Source organism: Hemiscyllium ocellatum, chromosome 1, assembly GCF_020745735.1.
Source record: "Hemiscyllium ocellatum isolate sHemOce1 chromosome 1, sHemOce1.pat.X.cur, whole genome shotgun sequence".
Taxonomy (NCBI): Eukaryota; Metazoa; Chordata; class Chondrichthyes; order Orectolobiformes; family Hemiscylliidae; genus Hemiscyllium; species Hemiscyllium ocellatum.
The window spans coordinates 17,955,361-17,968,986 of NC_083401.1; the positions used below are offsets into that span (position 1 = coordinate 17,955,361).

The following is a 13,626-nucleotide window of genomic DNA, read 5'->3' on the forward strand; positions in this document are numbered from 1 at the left end:
TATATCATTGATGACAACGAGCATCTTGTCAAGATCATTCCTACGCTTCCACATCTTGGCTTCAAACAACCACCAAACCTAAAAGAGATCATTGTTTGCAGTAAACTACCCACCTTCAGATCAATATCGATCACAGCACCATACAGCCCTGCCATGGCAACTTCTGCAAGACATGTCAGATCATCGACATGGATACTACCGTAACACGTGAGAACACCACCCACCATACACATGGCATATACTCACATGACTCAGCCAATATTGTTTACCTCATATACTCCAGGCCAAAGGCATGATATATTGGTAAGACCATGCAGATGCTACGACAGCGGATGAATGGACACTGCGCAACAATTGTTAGATAGGAATGTTCCCTTCCAGTCAGGGTAAACTTCAACTTTCAAGAGTAATCAGCCCCGATCTTCAGGTAAACATCCTCCAAGGTGGCCTTCAAGACACACAACAACACAGAATCGCCAAGCAGAAACTGATAGCCAAGTTCCGTACCCATGAAGTTGACCTAAACCGTGAACTGGGCTTCATATTGCGTTACGTGTGACCCCACCACACTGTTCTGTATCTGTAAAACCTTCCTCACCATCCTGTTTTGAAGCCATCACCTTGATAAATTGTTGTGACCTCTCTACCTTAATTAGTTTGTACAGCTTTGGATTATTTATTACTTTGATTAGACGCATGTCATGTGACCCTTATGCTTAGCATGCTATCCCAGCCAAATAAAAACCGAAAGACCTGTGAATGCTGTAAATCAGGGGCAGGGGCAGGGGTTGCTGGGGGTGGGGGATTCAGGATGTCTGTGAAGATAAGTCCGAGTTAACGTTTCGAGTCCGGTGACCCTTCCTCTGGTGTTTCTTCACAGATGCTGCCCGACCTGCTGGGCTTCTCCAGCGGCTTCTGTCTGTGATCCATGTTATTCCAGTCATTTGGTTTGTCTCCAGTACCATCTCATTTTGAATTTTTTATAATTATCTTTCCGCCTCATTTAATCGGATTATAGATCATCCCTTTGTTTGTTATTCGGCTGTTGACACTTTACTCACACCATCTAACACTCTTAGTCACCTGCAGAGACTTATTATTCGACACTCACACCATTTGTCTGATGTTTTGATCCCTCTGCCCATTGATCTCTCTGCCTATAAATTCCATGTACTTCTCTCTCACTTCACCTGATGAAGGGTCTACCCTCCAAAAGCTTATGACTTCAAATAAACCTGTTGGACTATAACCTGGTGTTGTGTGATTTCTGACTTTGCCCACCGCAGTCCAAAACTGGCACCTCCACATTGTAACTAGTTTTCTGCCAACAGCAAACTTGGGAATATTGTACTGAGGACAAATCATTGCTCATCACCTTTCCACCATTTTGTTTAGCAGTTTACCTCCGATCTGTGCTCCTTTAGTTTTCAACAGGACAGCCAGTGGAATCAGCTTCTCCCCATTTATTCTATCAAATCCCATCATGACTTTCCACATATTTTTATGATTCCTGCACAATTCCTTTCCAATTCCTGCACAAAGCTGAACCCATCTATTAAAAGAGGTTGGTTGCCCCCAGTTCCGAGTGTGGGTGACACACATTAGGAAGGACATAAGGGCTTTGAAGAGCAGATTGACTGGAGGGATCACGGGCAGGATTGTTCACAGCCATGTGAATAGACTGGAAAAGCTGGTGGAGTTCCCTCAGCTTTCCAAAGGGAACTGGATGAATACTTGCAGGAGAAACAAAAACTGTGGTGATGTGGGAGGAAATGAGGTGAAGGAGATTACTTTTCAAAAGGGCCAGTGCAGACTGGATGGGCCAAATGGCCTCACACTGATTAGCCATTTCATGCTTCCAATACTGCTTCTTCTGATCAAACATTTTTCATTGAATCTGGATGGCTGAGATTTTGCAATTCTCATGGAAACTGCAGTGATGCACTCAGAGTGGGCTGCTGTGCTGAAATCAGCCCCAGCACCCATTGTGTCGAACACAGAAATGCTTTGGTCATTACCTTCAGCAACTTTGCATGCAGGAGTAGAGTGAAGGCCGCCTCTGTGAAATTTTCATTGAAGATATGCAAATCTCGGAGTTTATACATGTATCTGGGAGAGAGGGGGCAGAAAGTAAAAACTGATCAGATGTTTAACAAAACAAACACGAACTGCGGATGCTGATACCGAATAAGAAAAGAAGATTTACGTTTCTTTCAGGCTTTTATGATCCCAGAACATCCCTTGGTAGCTTAATTGCTCTTTGCTAATGGTAAAACTCTGGGCAGTGTAGATGAACAGAGAGATCTCGGTGTCCAGGTGCATAAATCCCTGAAAGTTGCCATGCAGGTCGATAGGGTTGTTAAGAAGGCATATGGTGCATTGGTATTTATTGGAAGGGGGATTGAGTTTCGGAGCCACGAGGTCATGCTTCAGCTGTACAAGACACTGGTAAGGCCGCACCTGGAGTACTGCGTACAGTTCTGCTCACCGTATTATAGGAAGGATGTGGAAGCTTTGGAAAGTGTTCAGAGGAGACTTACTAGGATGTTGCCTGGTATAGAGGGAATGTCTTACTAGGAAAGGCTGAGGGAACTGAGGCTGCTTTCGTGGGAGAGAAGAAAGTTGAGACTTAATCGAGATGTATAAGATACTCAGAGGGTTAGATAGGGTGGACAGTGGGAGACTTTTTCCTTGAATGGTGAAAGCTAACACGAGGGGACATAGTTTTAAATTGAGGAGTGATAGATTTAGGACAGATATCAGGGGTAGTTTCTTTACTCAGAGAGTAGTAAGGGTGTGGAACAGCCCGCCTGCAACTGTAGTTAAGTCGCCATGTTATGGGCATTTAAATGGGCATTAGACATACATATGGATAATAATGGAACAGTGTAGGTTAGATTGGCATCAGATTAATTTCACAGGTTGGCGCAACATCGAGGGCCGAAGGGCCTGTACTGCACTGTAACGTTCTATATTCTACGTTTTATGTTCTCCTGAAGTTCATTTAAATTGCAGTCACTGTTGTAAAGTAGGAAGTATGGCTGTCAATTCGTACATAGCAAGCTCCCACATACAACAAAGCAATGAGAACTGGGCCCTTTTTGTTTAAGGAAGCAGATTGAAGGATGAATATTGGTCATGACACCACTTGCTGTTCAAAATAGTGCCAAAGGTCTTTTATAGATGTACCTGAGGGAGCAGATGTAAGTTGGGTTTATTATTACGTTGGAATGACAGCACCTCTGACACTGACGTCCTCCCTCACTACTGCACTGGGTGAATCAAGTTAAAAATTTCTGTACTCAGGTTCTTGGGGTTTGACTTGAACCCATGACTTTCTGAAGATGGCATAAGTTGCCATTCACTGGGCCATGACAGTTAAGTAGGTACCTAATGCAAATCAGCAGCTTCATTTAGGAATAAAGAAATGCTTAATGAGCCTGAACATTTATTCAATGATCAATCTCCATCTCCCACCTTCTCTTCAGAAGTTCATTGAGTTACATTATTTTGAGGTGAAACACGGAGAATGGGTCATCCTTAACTCCAATCTAACTGAAGAACTCTTTGTGACAGCAGTCCTAAAACAGCCCTTTCACCATTTTAAAATAGAACTTCTTCCCTTCCGCTGCTGTCCAAGAGTATCTGAAAGTCCTGCTGTTGGTTTACCCTGAACATAAGAAAATAAGAACCAAAAGATGGCCTACTCAAGCCTGTTCTGCCATTTAATATGGTCATGTTGATCTCATCTTGGCCTCAACTCCACTTTACTGCCCACGCTCCATAAGCCTTCACCTCATTACTGATTAAAAATCAGTCTATCTCCTCCGTAAATCTATCAACATTCCAGCATCAATTTCGCTCTGGGGTAGGTAACCTCTTTTCCTAACACTGTGACCTCTCTTTCTGGATTGCCCCACATGACGGCATATCCTCTCTCACCTATTTCATTTATCTCCTTTAATACCAAGTAGATCACCTCTCATTCTTCTAAACTCCAAAGAGTATAGGCATAACCTGGGAAACATGGTGACTCAACGGTTAGCACCACTGCCTCACATAGTCAGGGACCTGGGTTTGATTCCAGTCTTGGGCAACTGTTTGTGTGGAGCTTGCACATTCTCCCCGTGGGTTTCCTTCGGGTGCGCTGGTTTCCTCCCACAGTCTGAGATGAGCACGCAAGGTGGATTAGCCATGGGAAATGTAGATTAGGGAGCTGGGTCTGGCTGGGACGCTGTTCGGAGGGGGTTTGTGTCTACCTGATGGGCCGAATGGCCTGCGCTCACACTGTAGGGATTCTATGCAACTGCTCAATCTGTTGTCATAAGACCAACCTAACTCAGCAAATCTCCTTCCAACATGTTGCAAATATTTACCCTCTGAACTCAGACTAAGGGCTAGCCATGTAATGCTCTCAGATGCACAGCAGTTAACAGTGGCATACTAAGAGCTGAGCGTACAGCAGTGACAACAGAAACTGGTGTTTCATAATGACAATCTCCTGTTTATCATTAATATTGTGGTAGTGTCACTGCAAGCAGCAATTGGGTAATGTAATCAAACACACCAGAGACAGTAATTGTAGGATGTCCTTGGTAAATGCCCGTGGGCTCTCATTAACATCATAAAATCCTTTAGATGGCACAATATGAATTCGAATTTACTGACAATGCGTACGTTTTTGTCAGCGACCTGCCATAGTCAGCAAACAAAATCAAAGGGTGACCTTCCCCCGTTAATTGTTTGTTCTGACAGTCAACATGAGTAATCAGTCAATTTTGTGTTAGCAGATGTTTAACACAATTGGTGTTACTAATGAAATTAAAACCATAGTGATGTTCCGTTTGATAAAGAGCAGAGCTTCAGGAGATCGGTTTCAGATTGAGCTGACTAAAGACTGAACAGATCTAGGTTCCCTCTGTTTCTCCTCAGTGATAAAGGTCAGGAGTTTTACACACTTTTAGGAAGAGAAAAAGGCTCTGCAAGCCTGTCCATTCTCCCCAAATATAGGAGAAGGGATCGTGGGGTCACCCTCCTTGTCCAAAATGTGTCAATTCCGTCATCGCCAATTTACCTCCAGTCTCAAGGTTTGTAGATTGAAGCTTTCCTCTACAGCCATGTATCATTTAGTCTGACACCTTAGTATAGCACTAAGGGTGAGCCTTACCCTCAGTTTTGCTGTCTTATGGATAGGATATTAAACTAAAGCCTCATCTGTCCTCAGAGGTGAACAGATCTAAAAGATCCCATGACGCAATTTGATATCCTGGTCAACATATATCAACCAACTTCAATAACCAGCTTTTGGAATACTGCACGCAATTTTGGTCTCCCTCCTGTAGGAAGGATGTTGGGAAACTTAAAAGGGTTCAGAAAATATTTACAAGGAAGTTGCCAGGGTTGGAGGGTTTGAACTATAGAGAGAGGCTGAATAGGCTGGGGTTGTTTTCCCTGGGAGTGTCAGAGGCTGAGGGGTGACCTGATAGAGGTTTATAAAATCATGAGGAGCATGGATAGGGGTAACTGGAAAAGGTTATTTCCCTGGGGTGGGGGAGTCCAGAACAAGAGGTCACAGGTTCAGGATGAGAGGGGAAAATTTTAAAAGGGATCTAAAAGGCAACTTTTTCATGCAGAGGGTGGAGCATGCATGGATTGAGCTGCCAGAGGAAATGATGGAGGTTGGTACAACTACAACATTTAAAAGGCATCTGGATGGGTATTTGAATAGGAAGAGTTCCGACGGATATTGGCAAATGGGACTAGATTAATTTGGGATATCTGGTCGACATGGACGAGTTGGACTAAAGGGTCTGCTTCCATGCTGCACATCTCCATGACTCTGTGACTCTAAGAACCCAGGCTATCTTATGGCTACTGTATTTCTGAGTGTGGAAACTTTCTGTGTACACCAAATTGGCTGCCACATTTCCTTCATGACATCAGTGACTACACTAAATAGACTGTAAAGGGCTTCAGGATGTTCCATTATATAAATCTTTCACTGTATTGACTGTCAATGAGGATGAACTCTTCAGATGTTGGTATCTCATGATAGTCTTTATCTGTGAACCTTGAAGATGAATGATTGGAAGTTATTTTCCCACGAGTGTGGGGTGGGGGTGTGTGATGAATGATGAAGGGCTTTTGCCCGAAACGTCAGGGTGTCATGAGTGTCAAGTTAAATCATAACTTAACCCAACACCACCATATGCTGCACAGACAATCTGTGTTTTGTATTCTCATTGCCTTCAAAAAAAAAACACAAGGTTTCTTGTTGGCATTATGCCTCTTTCCATATTGAATTCAATCATGGATCATCTATACCCCAGTTCCACCCATCCGTCTTTGTTCCATATCCCTGGCATCTACAGGATTTGTGTGCTTCTCTGCTCTGCCCCTGGGTATGGAACAGAATTTTGAGGATGGCCGCCATCACTCACTGTTACTGGAGTGTGTAGTTGATGATGAAAAAGGGAATGAGATGCAGAGATTTCTTTTTAAGCAGTGACTTGTTTCAAATTGAAGTGTAATAGAGTTAGGATAGAATTTTGGGAATAGATTCAATGGCAACATTCCAAAGGGAATTTGGCGTAACGATGAAGACGAAAAACATAGCAGAGCTTAGAAACATAGACAACTGGAGAAGAAGTAGGCCATTCGGCCCTTCCAGTCTGCTCCACTATCGATCATGATCATGGCTGATCATCCAACTCAATCGTCTATTCATACTTTTCTCCCAGTTTCTTTAATCCCTTTCACCCAGAGTGCTATATCCAACTCCTTCATGAAATGGTACAATGTTTTGGTCTTAATTGCTTTCTGTGGTAGAGAATTCCACAGGATCGCCACTCTCTGGGTGAAAACATTCTCCTCATCTCACTCCTAAACAGTTTATCTCATATCCTTAGACTGTAGGCCCTGGCTCTGGAATTTCCTGCCATTGGGAACATGCTTCCTCCATCCATCGTGTTAGAAACCTATAGCATTCTAACAGGACTATGAGATCTTGCACAACATCATGGGCCAAAGGGCCTGTACTGTGCTGTACTGTTCTATGTTCTAAGTTCTGTAAACAGTTACCAGCAAATGTAATCTGAACTGCCTCAATTCTCCTCAAACCTCAGTCCTGCAATCCCAGGAATCAGTCTAATAAACCTTCACCGCACTCCCTCTACAGCAGGAACATTTCCTCCTCAGATAAGGAGACCAGAACTGCATACAAACTGCACACACTTGATCTCACCACATAGTTACAACAAAATCAGAAATTACTGGAAAATCTCTGCATAGGTCTGACAGCACCTACAGGGAGAAAGCAGAGTTACTGCTTCAGGTCCCGTGATCGTTCTCCAGAACCAGTTCAGACGTGTGACCTGAGACATTAACTCTGCTTTCTCTCCACAGATGCTACCAGATCTGCTGAGTTTTTCCAGCAATGTCTGATTTCCAGCATCTGCAATTCTTTGTTTTGATGTTTTCCATATAAATTCAGCAAGTCATCCTTTCTCCTGTACTCAAAACCTCACATTATCAGTAGGTGGTATATTGGCTCAGTGGTTAGCACTGCTGCCTCACATGACCAGGGTGCAAGGTTTGATTCCAACCTCAGGTGACTGCCTTTTTAGTGTCTGCATGTTCTCCTCATGTCTGCGATTGTTTCCTCCCACAGTCCAAAGATTTACAGATTAGGTGGACTGGCCATGCTAAATTGTCCCCTAGTGTCCAGGGATGGGCAGGTTAGCTCGATTAGCTATGGGAAATGCAGGGTAACAGGGATGATGAAGGGGCATGGATCTGGGTGGGATGCTCTTTGGGACTCATTGGGCTGAAGGGCCTGCTTCCACATTGTATGGATGTTATGAAGGCCAACATATCACTTGCTTTCTTGACTGCATGCAGCAACTGAATATTGAACTTTAGTGTCTGCAATGCAAGGACAGATACATCCTGATGCACAAACCCCTTTCAATTTATAGCCAAAACCAATTCCTGTTTTTGCTCCCAAAGTGAATAACCTCACATTTATCCACATTGTACTGCATCTGCCACGCATTTGCACAGTCACTTAGCATGTCCATATTGCACTGAAGCATCTCTACATCCTCCTCACAGCTCATCCTCCCATCTAACTTTGCGTCACCTGCAAATCAGCTAAAACATTAATATATGTTATGAATTGCTGGACTCCTAATACCAATCCATGTGGTATCCTACTGGTACCCCATTCAAAAGAAGACATGTTTATTCCTACTCTTTGTTTCCTATCTACCAAATAGATATCTATCCATTTCAGTACACTACTCTCAATCCCATGCACTTTAATTTTACACAATAATCTCTTCTGTGGGACTTTGTTGAAAGTATTTTGAAAGACATAAGGCATGTGGACAATGAGACTAATCGGGTCGCTCTATCCAAAAGGTTGGCACAGATGCAGTGGGTCTGAATGCCCTGTTTCTGTGTTATGCCAACCCATGATTCTACAAGTGACAATGACTCCTGGTTGGCTTCAATGAAACTTTCCTCAATTAGCAGGAAATGTTTCATAGGGAGGAAGTAGGTTTGGGAAGGTACATTGGTAAGCCCACAGGGCATGGGTTCCAATCGCTATATGGCAGCTGGTGGAACTTGAATTCAATTCATAAAATCTGGAATAAAAAAAAAGTATCAATAATGGAGGCCATGACAACTATAGTTAATGCTGAGGACTTCCTTGAGCTCCATCCAATTCCGTGATACCAAAAGGACTTGGGTGAGGAACAGGCAAAACGCCTGTGAATCTCAATGTAGACAGACTGACCATGTGTAACTGGTATTTTACAATTCACCGCATCTTGGTGAAGGCAAGAGTCTCTTCTCATCATGCCACCAGATGTTTCTTGCTGATTGGTTTTAGACTAAATCAGTCCCGTAGGTCTGGTCAGAACAAGAGGATGTTGGCAGCAATCTAGGTTTGGTCAATATATCATATCAGTTGCATGACATACGTGCTATAAATTCTGTGTCTTGTGATCCTACCCCACTAGTTACCTGACAAAGGAGCAGCTACCATTTATAGGCAGCGGTTGGCATTGCAGCTCACTCGACACAGAATCACAGCACTGTTATGGCGTAGAAGGAGGCCATTTAACCCATTTTGCTAGCACCAGTTCTATCACCTAGTGCCAACCAAGCCTTTTCCCCATGTCCCTGTACAACATTATAATCACAACTAGATGCCAGTCTTGCCAGTGACACCCAAGAATGAATGCAAAAAGAAAAGGAAAGCCCCATGCTGTAAATAGCCCAAAGAGCAAAACCTGCACTCGGCTGTTTGCCTCAGTTCTGTGCGGCATGCAGAACGGAAGGTAGCACCGCAGTGCCAACAGTTCTGTGACATACATAGAGAGTAAGCAGGCAATCTGCTGTGGAGCAACAAAGACAGTTGATGATCAATAAAAGAGGCTTCACTCGCTCTGCCAGGCCTCTTATCCAGCAAATGCTGAGGAGGTGTGGAGTTAATCGAGCATATTTCTGAAGTCCCAGTCCAGAGACTCGAGAACAACATCCAGGCCAATATCCCCATGACTGAGTGAGTGCTGCTGTATCAGAGCTGCTGATGAGACAGTGACTAGACTTTGGTGGCTGCAAAATGTTTTAGAATAACCATAGAATGCAAAAGGTCTTTGTAAAATGTGTGTATTTTATTCCCTGGGTTTTTCAACGAACTCTACATCTGTAGTGCTGTCATGCATAGTCTTGCAATGCTCTGGAGCACCTCATTGTTCTGAAACATATTCATAAAAATCAGGGGTCTGGTTAAAAACACTTCTAGCCATGATGAAATGGCCACGTAGGGATGAATCCTTAATTTCCTTATTGTTTGCAACATCACTCTAAAAGGTCGAGCCCAGATCTGAATGCCTTGACACTTGTTCTGGGCTCCTTCACCTGATGCTGGTTGGGGATACGACAGAATACCTTAGGATCTCATTGAGTATAGACTGACACACTCAGGTGTCAAGGAACAAAGAATAGACAAAGAACACAGATCAGCATAGTACAGAATAGACCCTTCGGCCTGCCAAACCTGCATTAAAACATGGTGCCTTTCTAAACTAAAACCCTTTTGCCTCGACATGATGCCTATCCCTCTATCCCCTGCCTATTCATATATATTTCAAGATGCCTCTTAAACATTGCTATTGTATCTGTTCCTAATACCTCCTCTGGCAGCACATTCCAGGCACTTATTACCCCTCTGTGTAAACAACTTGCCCCTCCCATCTCCTTTAAGCTTTCCCTCATTTATCTTCAATTTATGTCCACTAGTAATTAACATTTCTACCCTGGGAACAAGTCTCTGACTATCCATTCTATCTAGGCCTCTCATCATTTTGTAAGCTTTTATCAGGTCGCCCTCAGCCTCTGACGTTCAAGAAAAATCAAAGCAAGTTTGTCCAATCGCTCTTCGTAGTTAATACCCTCCAAACCTGACAAGGTCCTGGTAAGTCATTTCTGTTCTCTTTCCAAACCTATACAGTCCTTCTGGCAGGGTGGCAACCAGATCTATATACAGCAATTCAAAATGTGGCCGAACTAAAGTCTGTACAGCTGTAACATTAATTGTCAATTTTTAGACTCAATGCCCAGCAAGCAATACCTTCTCGACCATCTTCTCCGCCTGTGTTGCCATTTTCAGAGAACTGTGGACATGTATGTCTCAATCCCTCTGTAAGTCAATGTTTCTAAGGGTTCTCTCATTTACTGTACATTTCCTCCTGCATTAGACCTTCCAAAATGTATCACCTTGCATTTGCCCAGATTAAATTCCATCTGCCATTTCTCCACCCAAGTCTTCAACCTATCTATGTCCTGCTGTATCCTCTGGCAATCCTCCTGACTACCTGCAGCTCCCCTAACTTTGTGTCCTCATAGTCTTAGCAATAAAATCAAACTAAAATGACTTGAACCTGCCCCAAGTGAATTGCATTCATCCAGGCAAGTAGGGAACATTCCATCGCACCCCTGATTGATGCCTTGTTGATGGTGGACAGGCTTCGGGGACTCAGGAGATGAATTACTCATTGCAGGATCTTAGCCTCTGAACCGCTCATTATCATTATTTATATGGCAAGCCCAGTTCAGTTTCTAATCAATGGTATGATGATAATGAGGGATTCAGTGATGGTAACAGTGTGGTGGGGGAATTGTTTGATTCTCTCTCCTTAGAGATGGTCATTTCCCAGTATTTGCATGATGCAAATGTTATTGACCACTTATCAGCTGAAACCTGGATAGCGTTCAGATCTTGCTGCATGATCATGCTGCAGTTGGACACGGATTGCTTTTGCATTTGAGGAGTTGCAAATGGGAATGAACATTGCGCAATCATCAGTGAACATCCCACTTTCAACCTAATGATGGAGGGATGGTCATTGATGAAGCAGCTGAAGATGGCTGGGTGTCGGACATTACCCTGAGGAACTCTTGCAGAGATGTCCTGGAGCTGAGATGACTGACCTCCACCAAACACAAATATCTTGGTGGTCTTTGGTTTTGCTCTTCACCACATGTCCATGTTCACCACTCTCTGTCTCTGTCTCTCCCTCTCTCTCTCTGTCTACTCTTTCAAACCCTACAATATTAAAGTCATCCAATAAGGTCCTATGGCTTTGCTTTGACAAGCTAAATATTGAGGCAATTCCAAAAGGAGGGTTCCAAGATAAACATCTTAGATTTCCATATCTTCTTCTTGTTGAGGTTACAACACCCTCCCAGCCACCTCCCTTTATGAATTGATATTTGAACCTTCAAACATGATGCTGACATTAGAACATCTATTAGAGGTTGATTTTTAAATCCTACTTCTCCTCCAACCCGCGCCAAACTGACTGGTTGGAATTTGAAGCTGACACAATCCTTTATAGTTGGGACTCTGATGAGATCATTTCTTGTTTTAATCAGAAGTGTTTGCAGGGGAGACTGCTAAGTGTGAGGTCATTCACTTTGGAAGGAGCAACAGGAATGCAGAGTACTGAGCTAATGGTAAGATTCTTGGGAGTGAAGATGAGCAGAGCGATCTCGGTGTCCATGTGCATAGATCCCTGAAAGTTGCCACCCAGGCTGAGAGGGTTGTTAAGAAGGCATATGGTGTGTTAGATTTTATTGGTAAAGGGATTGAGTTTTGGAGCCATGAGGTCATGCTGCAGCTGCATAAAACTCTGGTGCGGCCGCACTTGGAATATTGCGTACAGTTCTGGTCTCTGTATTATAGAAAGGATGGGGAAGCTTTGGGAAGGGTGCAGAAGAGATTTACTAGGATGTTGCCTGGTATGGAGGGAAGATCTTTTGAGGAAAGGCTGAGGGACTTAAGGCTGTTTTTATTAGACATAAGAAAATTGAGAGGTGACTTAATTGAGACATATAAGATAATCAGAGGGTTAGACAGGGTGGACAGTGAGAGCCTTTTTCCTTAGATAGTGATGGCTAGCATGAGGAGACATTGCTTTAAATTGAGGGGTGATAGATACAGAATAGATGTCAGAGGTAGTTTCTTTACTCAGAGAGTAGTAGGGGCATGGAATGCACTGCCTGTAACAGTAGAAGACTCACCAACTTTGAGGGCATTTTAATCGTCGTTGGATAAACATATGGATGAAAATGGAATAATGTGGGATAGATGGGCTTCAGATTGGTTCCACAGGTTGGCACAAGATTGAAGGCTGAAGGACTCATACTGCGCTGTAATGTTTGATGTTCTCCGCACCTCAAGGCTGTTCCAGGCCAGGGAATATGCTGTGGTCCAGAAGAAGTCAAGTGACTTCTTGAGTTTTTGAGTTTTTTTAATGGAATAAGTGGTGTAAAGAGTGCTGTCTGGAACACCCAAAGGGACACTTGAGTTTCCCTCACTCCTGAATTGCCATTTCCCCACTCAGTCCCTTTCCTGTTCACACTCACCTTACAGCCATCATCCCTTCCGTTGACAGTAACCTCAGAACCCACGAATTCTTGCTCCCCCTCTTCACTGACCCACACCACCGCCCCTCCCCAACTCCTGCCCAGTTTCTCTGATCCTCATTCCTCACTTGTTGCTCAGTCTGAGATTCCAGACCCTATCACAGTTCTCCTCCGTCTCTCTGTTCCCTTTGAGGTAAGCTTCTCAAGAAAATGGGCGACAACGCTCACATCACGCAGAGTACTAACGAAAAGCGGATGAGACGAGGGGAAGAGAATCTTCGATCAGAGAAATGTAACGCATGGAAATCCCCAGTGTTCCACACATGAAGCACTGAAATGAAACAGTGTGGATGTGGATATAAAACAAAAATCAGAATTGTAAATTTTCAAAGACCATCTGGAGCTGGAGGCACTGCCACTGCCTCATTATCTCCTGCCAGTACATCTTGCCAAGAGTCTCCACTGATTGGAAAATGACAAAATATTTAGCATGAGGGATAGGAGCCAACAAGTTTCTGTTGTCTTCCTCATCAGATTGCCATCCAGCTGAATTTTCCAACTTTAACCCTTTAAAACAGGGAGATAAGGTTCCCTAAACTATCAAGTAACAATCAGAGAATAGGTACCTCATATTTTGCCAAAATTGAAAGAAATGTTCTTGAAGCAGAGAAAGATATGAGGCAATGG

The 13,626-nt window shown here is 43.5% G+C and overlaps 1 protein-coding gene across 2 annotated transcripts in view; it reads right to left on the bottom strand.

Annotated features, from left to right (window-relative positions):
- Window positions 1–13,626, bottom strand: part of LOC132824791 (dedicator of cytokinesis protein 2-like) — a 1,235,709-nt gene that overhangs the window by 158,153 nt on the left and 1,063,930 nt on the right. For both annotated transcript variants that reach the window (XM_060839646.1, XM_060839560.1), the window contains exon 37: window positions 2,019–2,109. In XM_060839646.1, coding sequence (XP_060695629.1) covers window positions 2,019–2,109 — 91 coding nt within the window. The remainder of the gene's footprint in view (window positions 1–2,018; window positions 2,110–13,626) is intronic.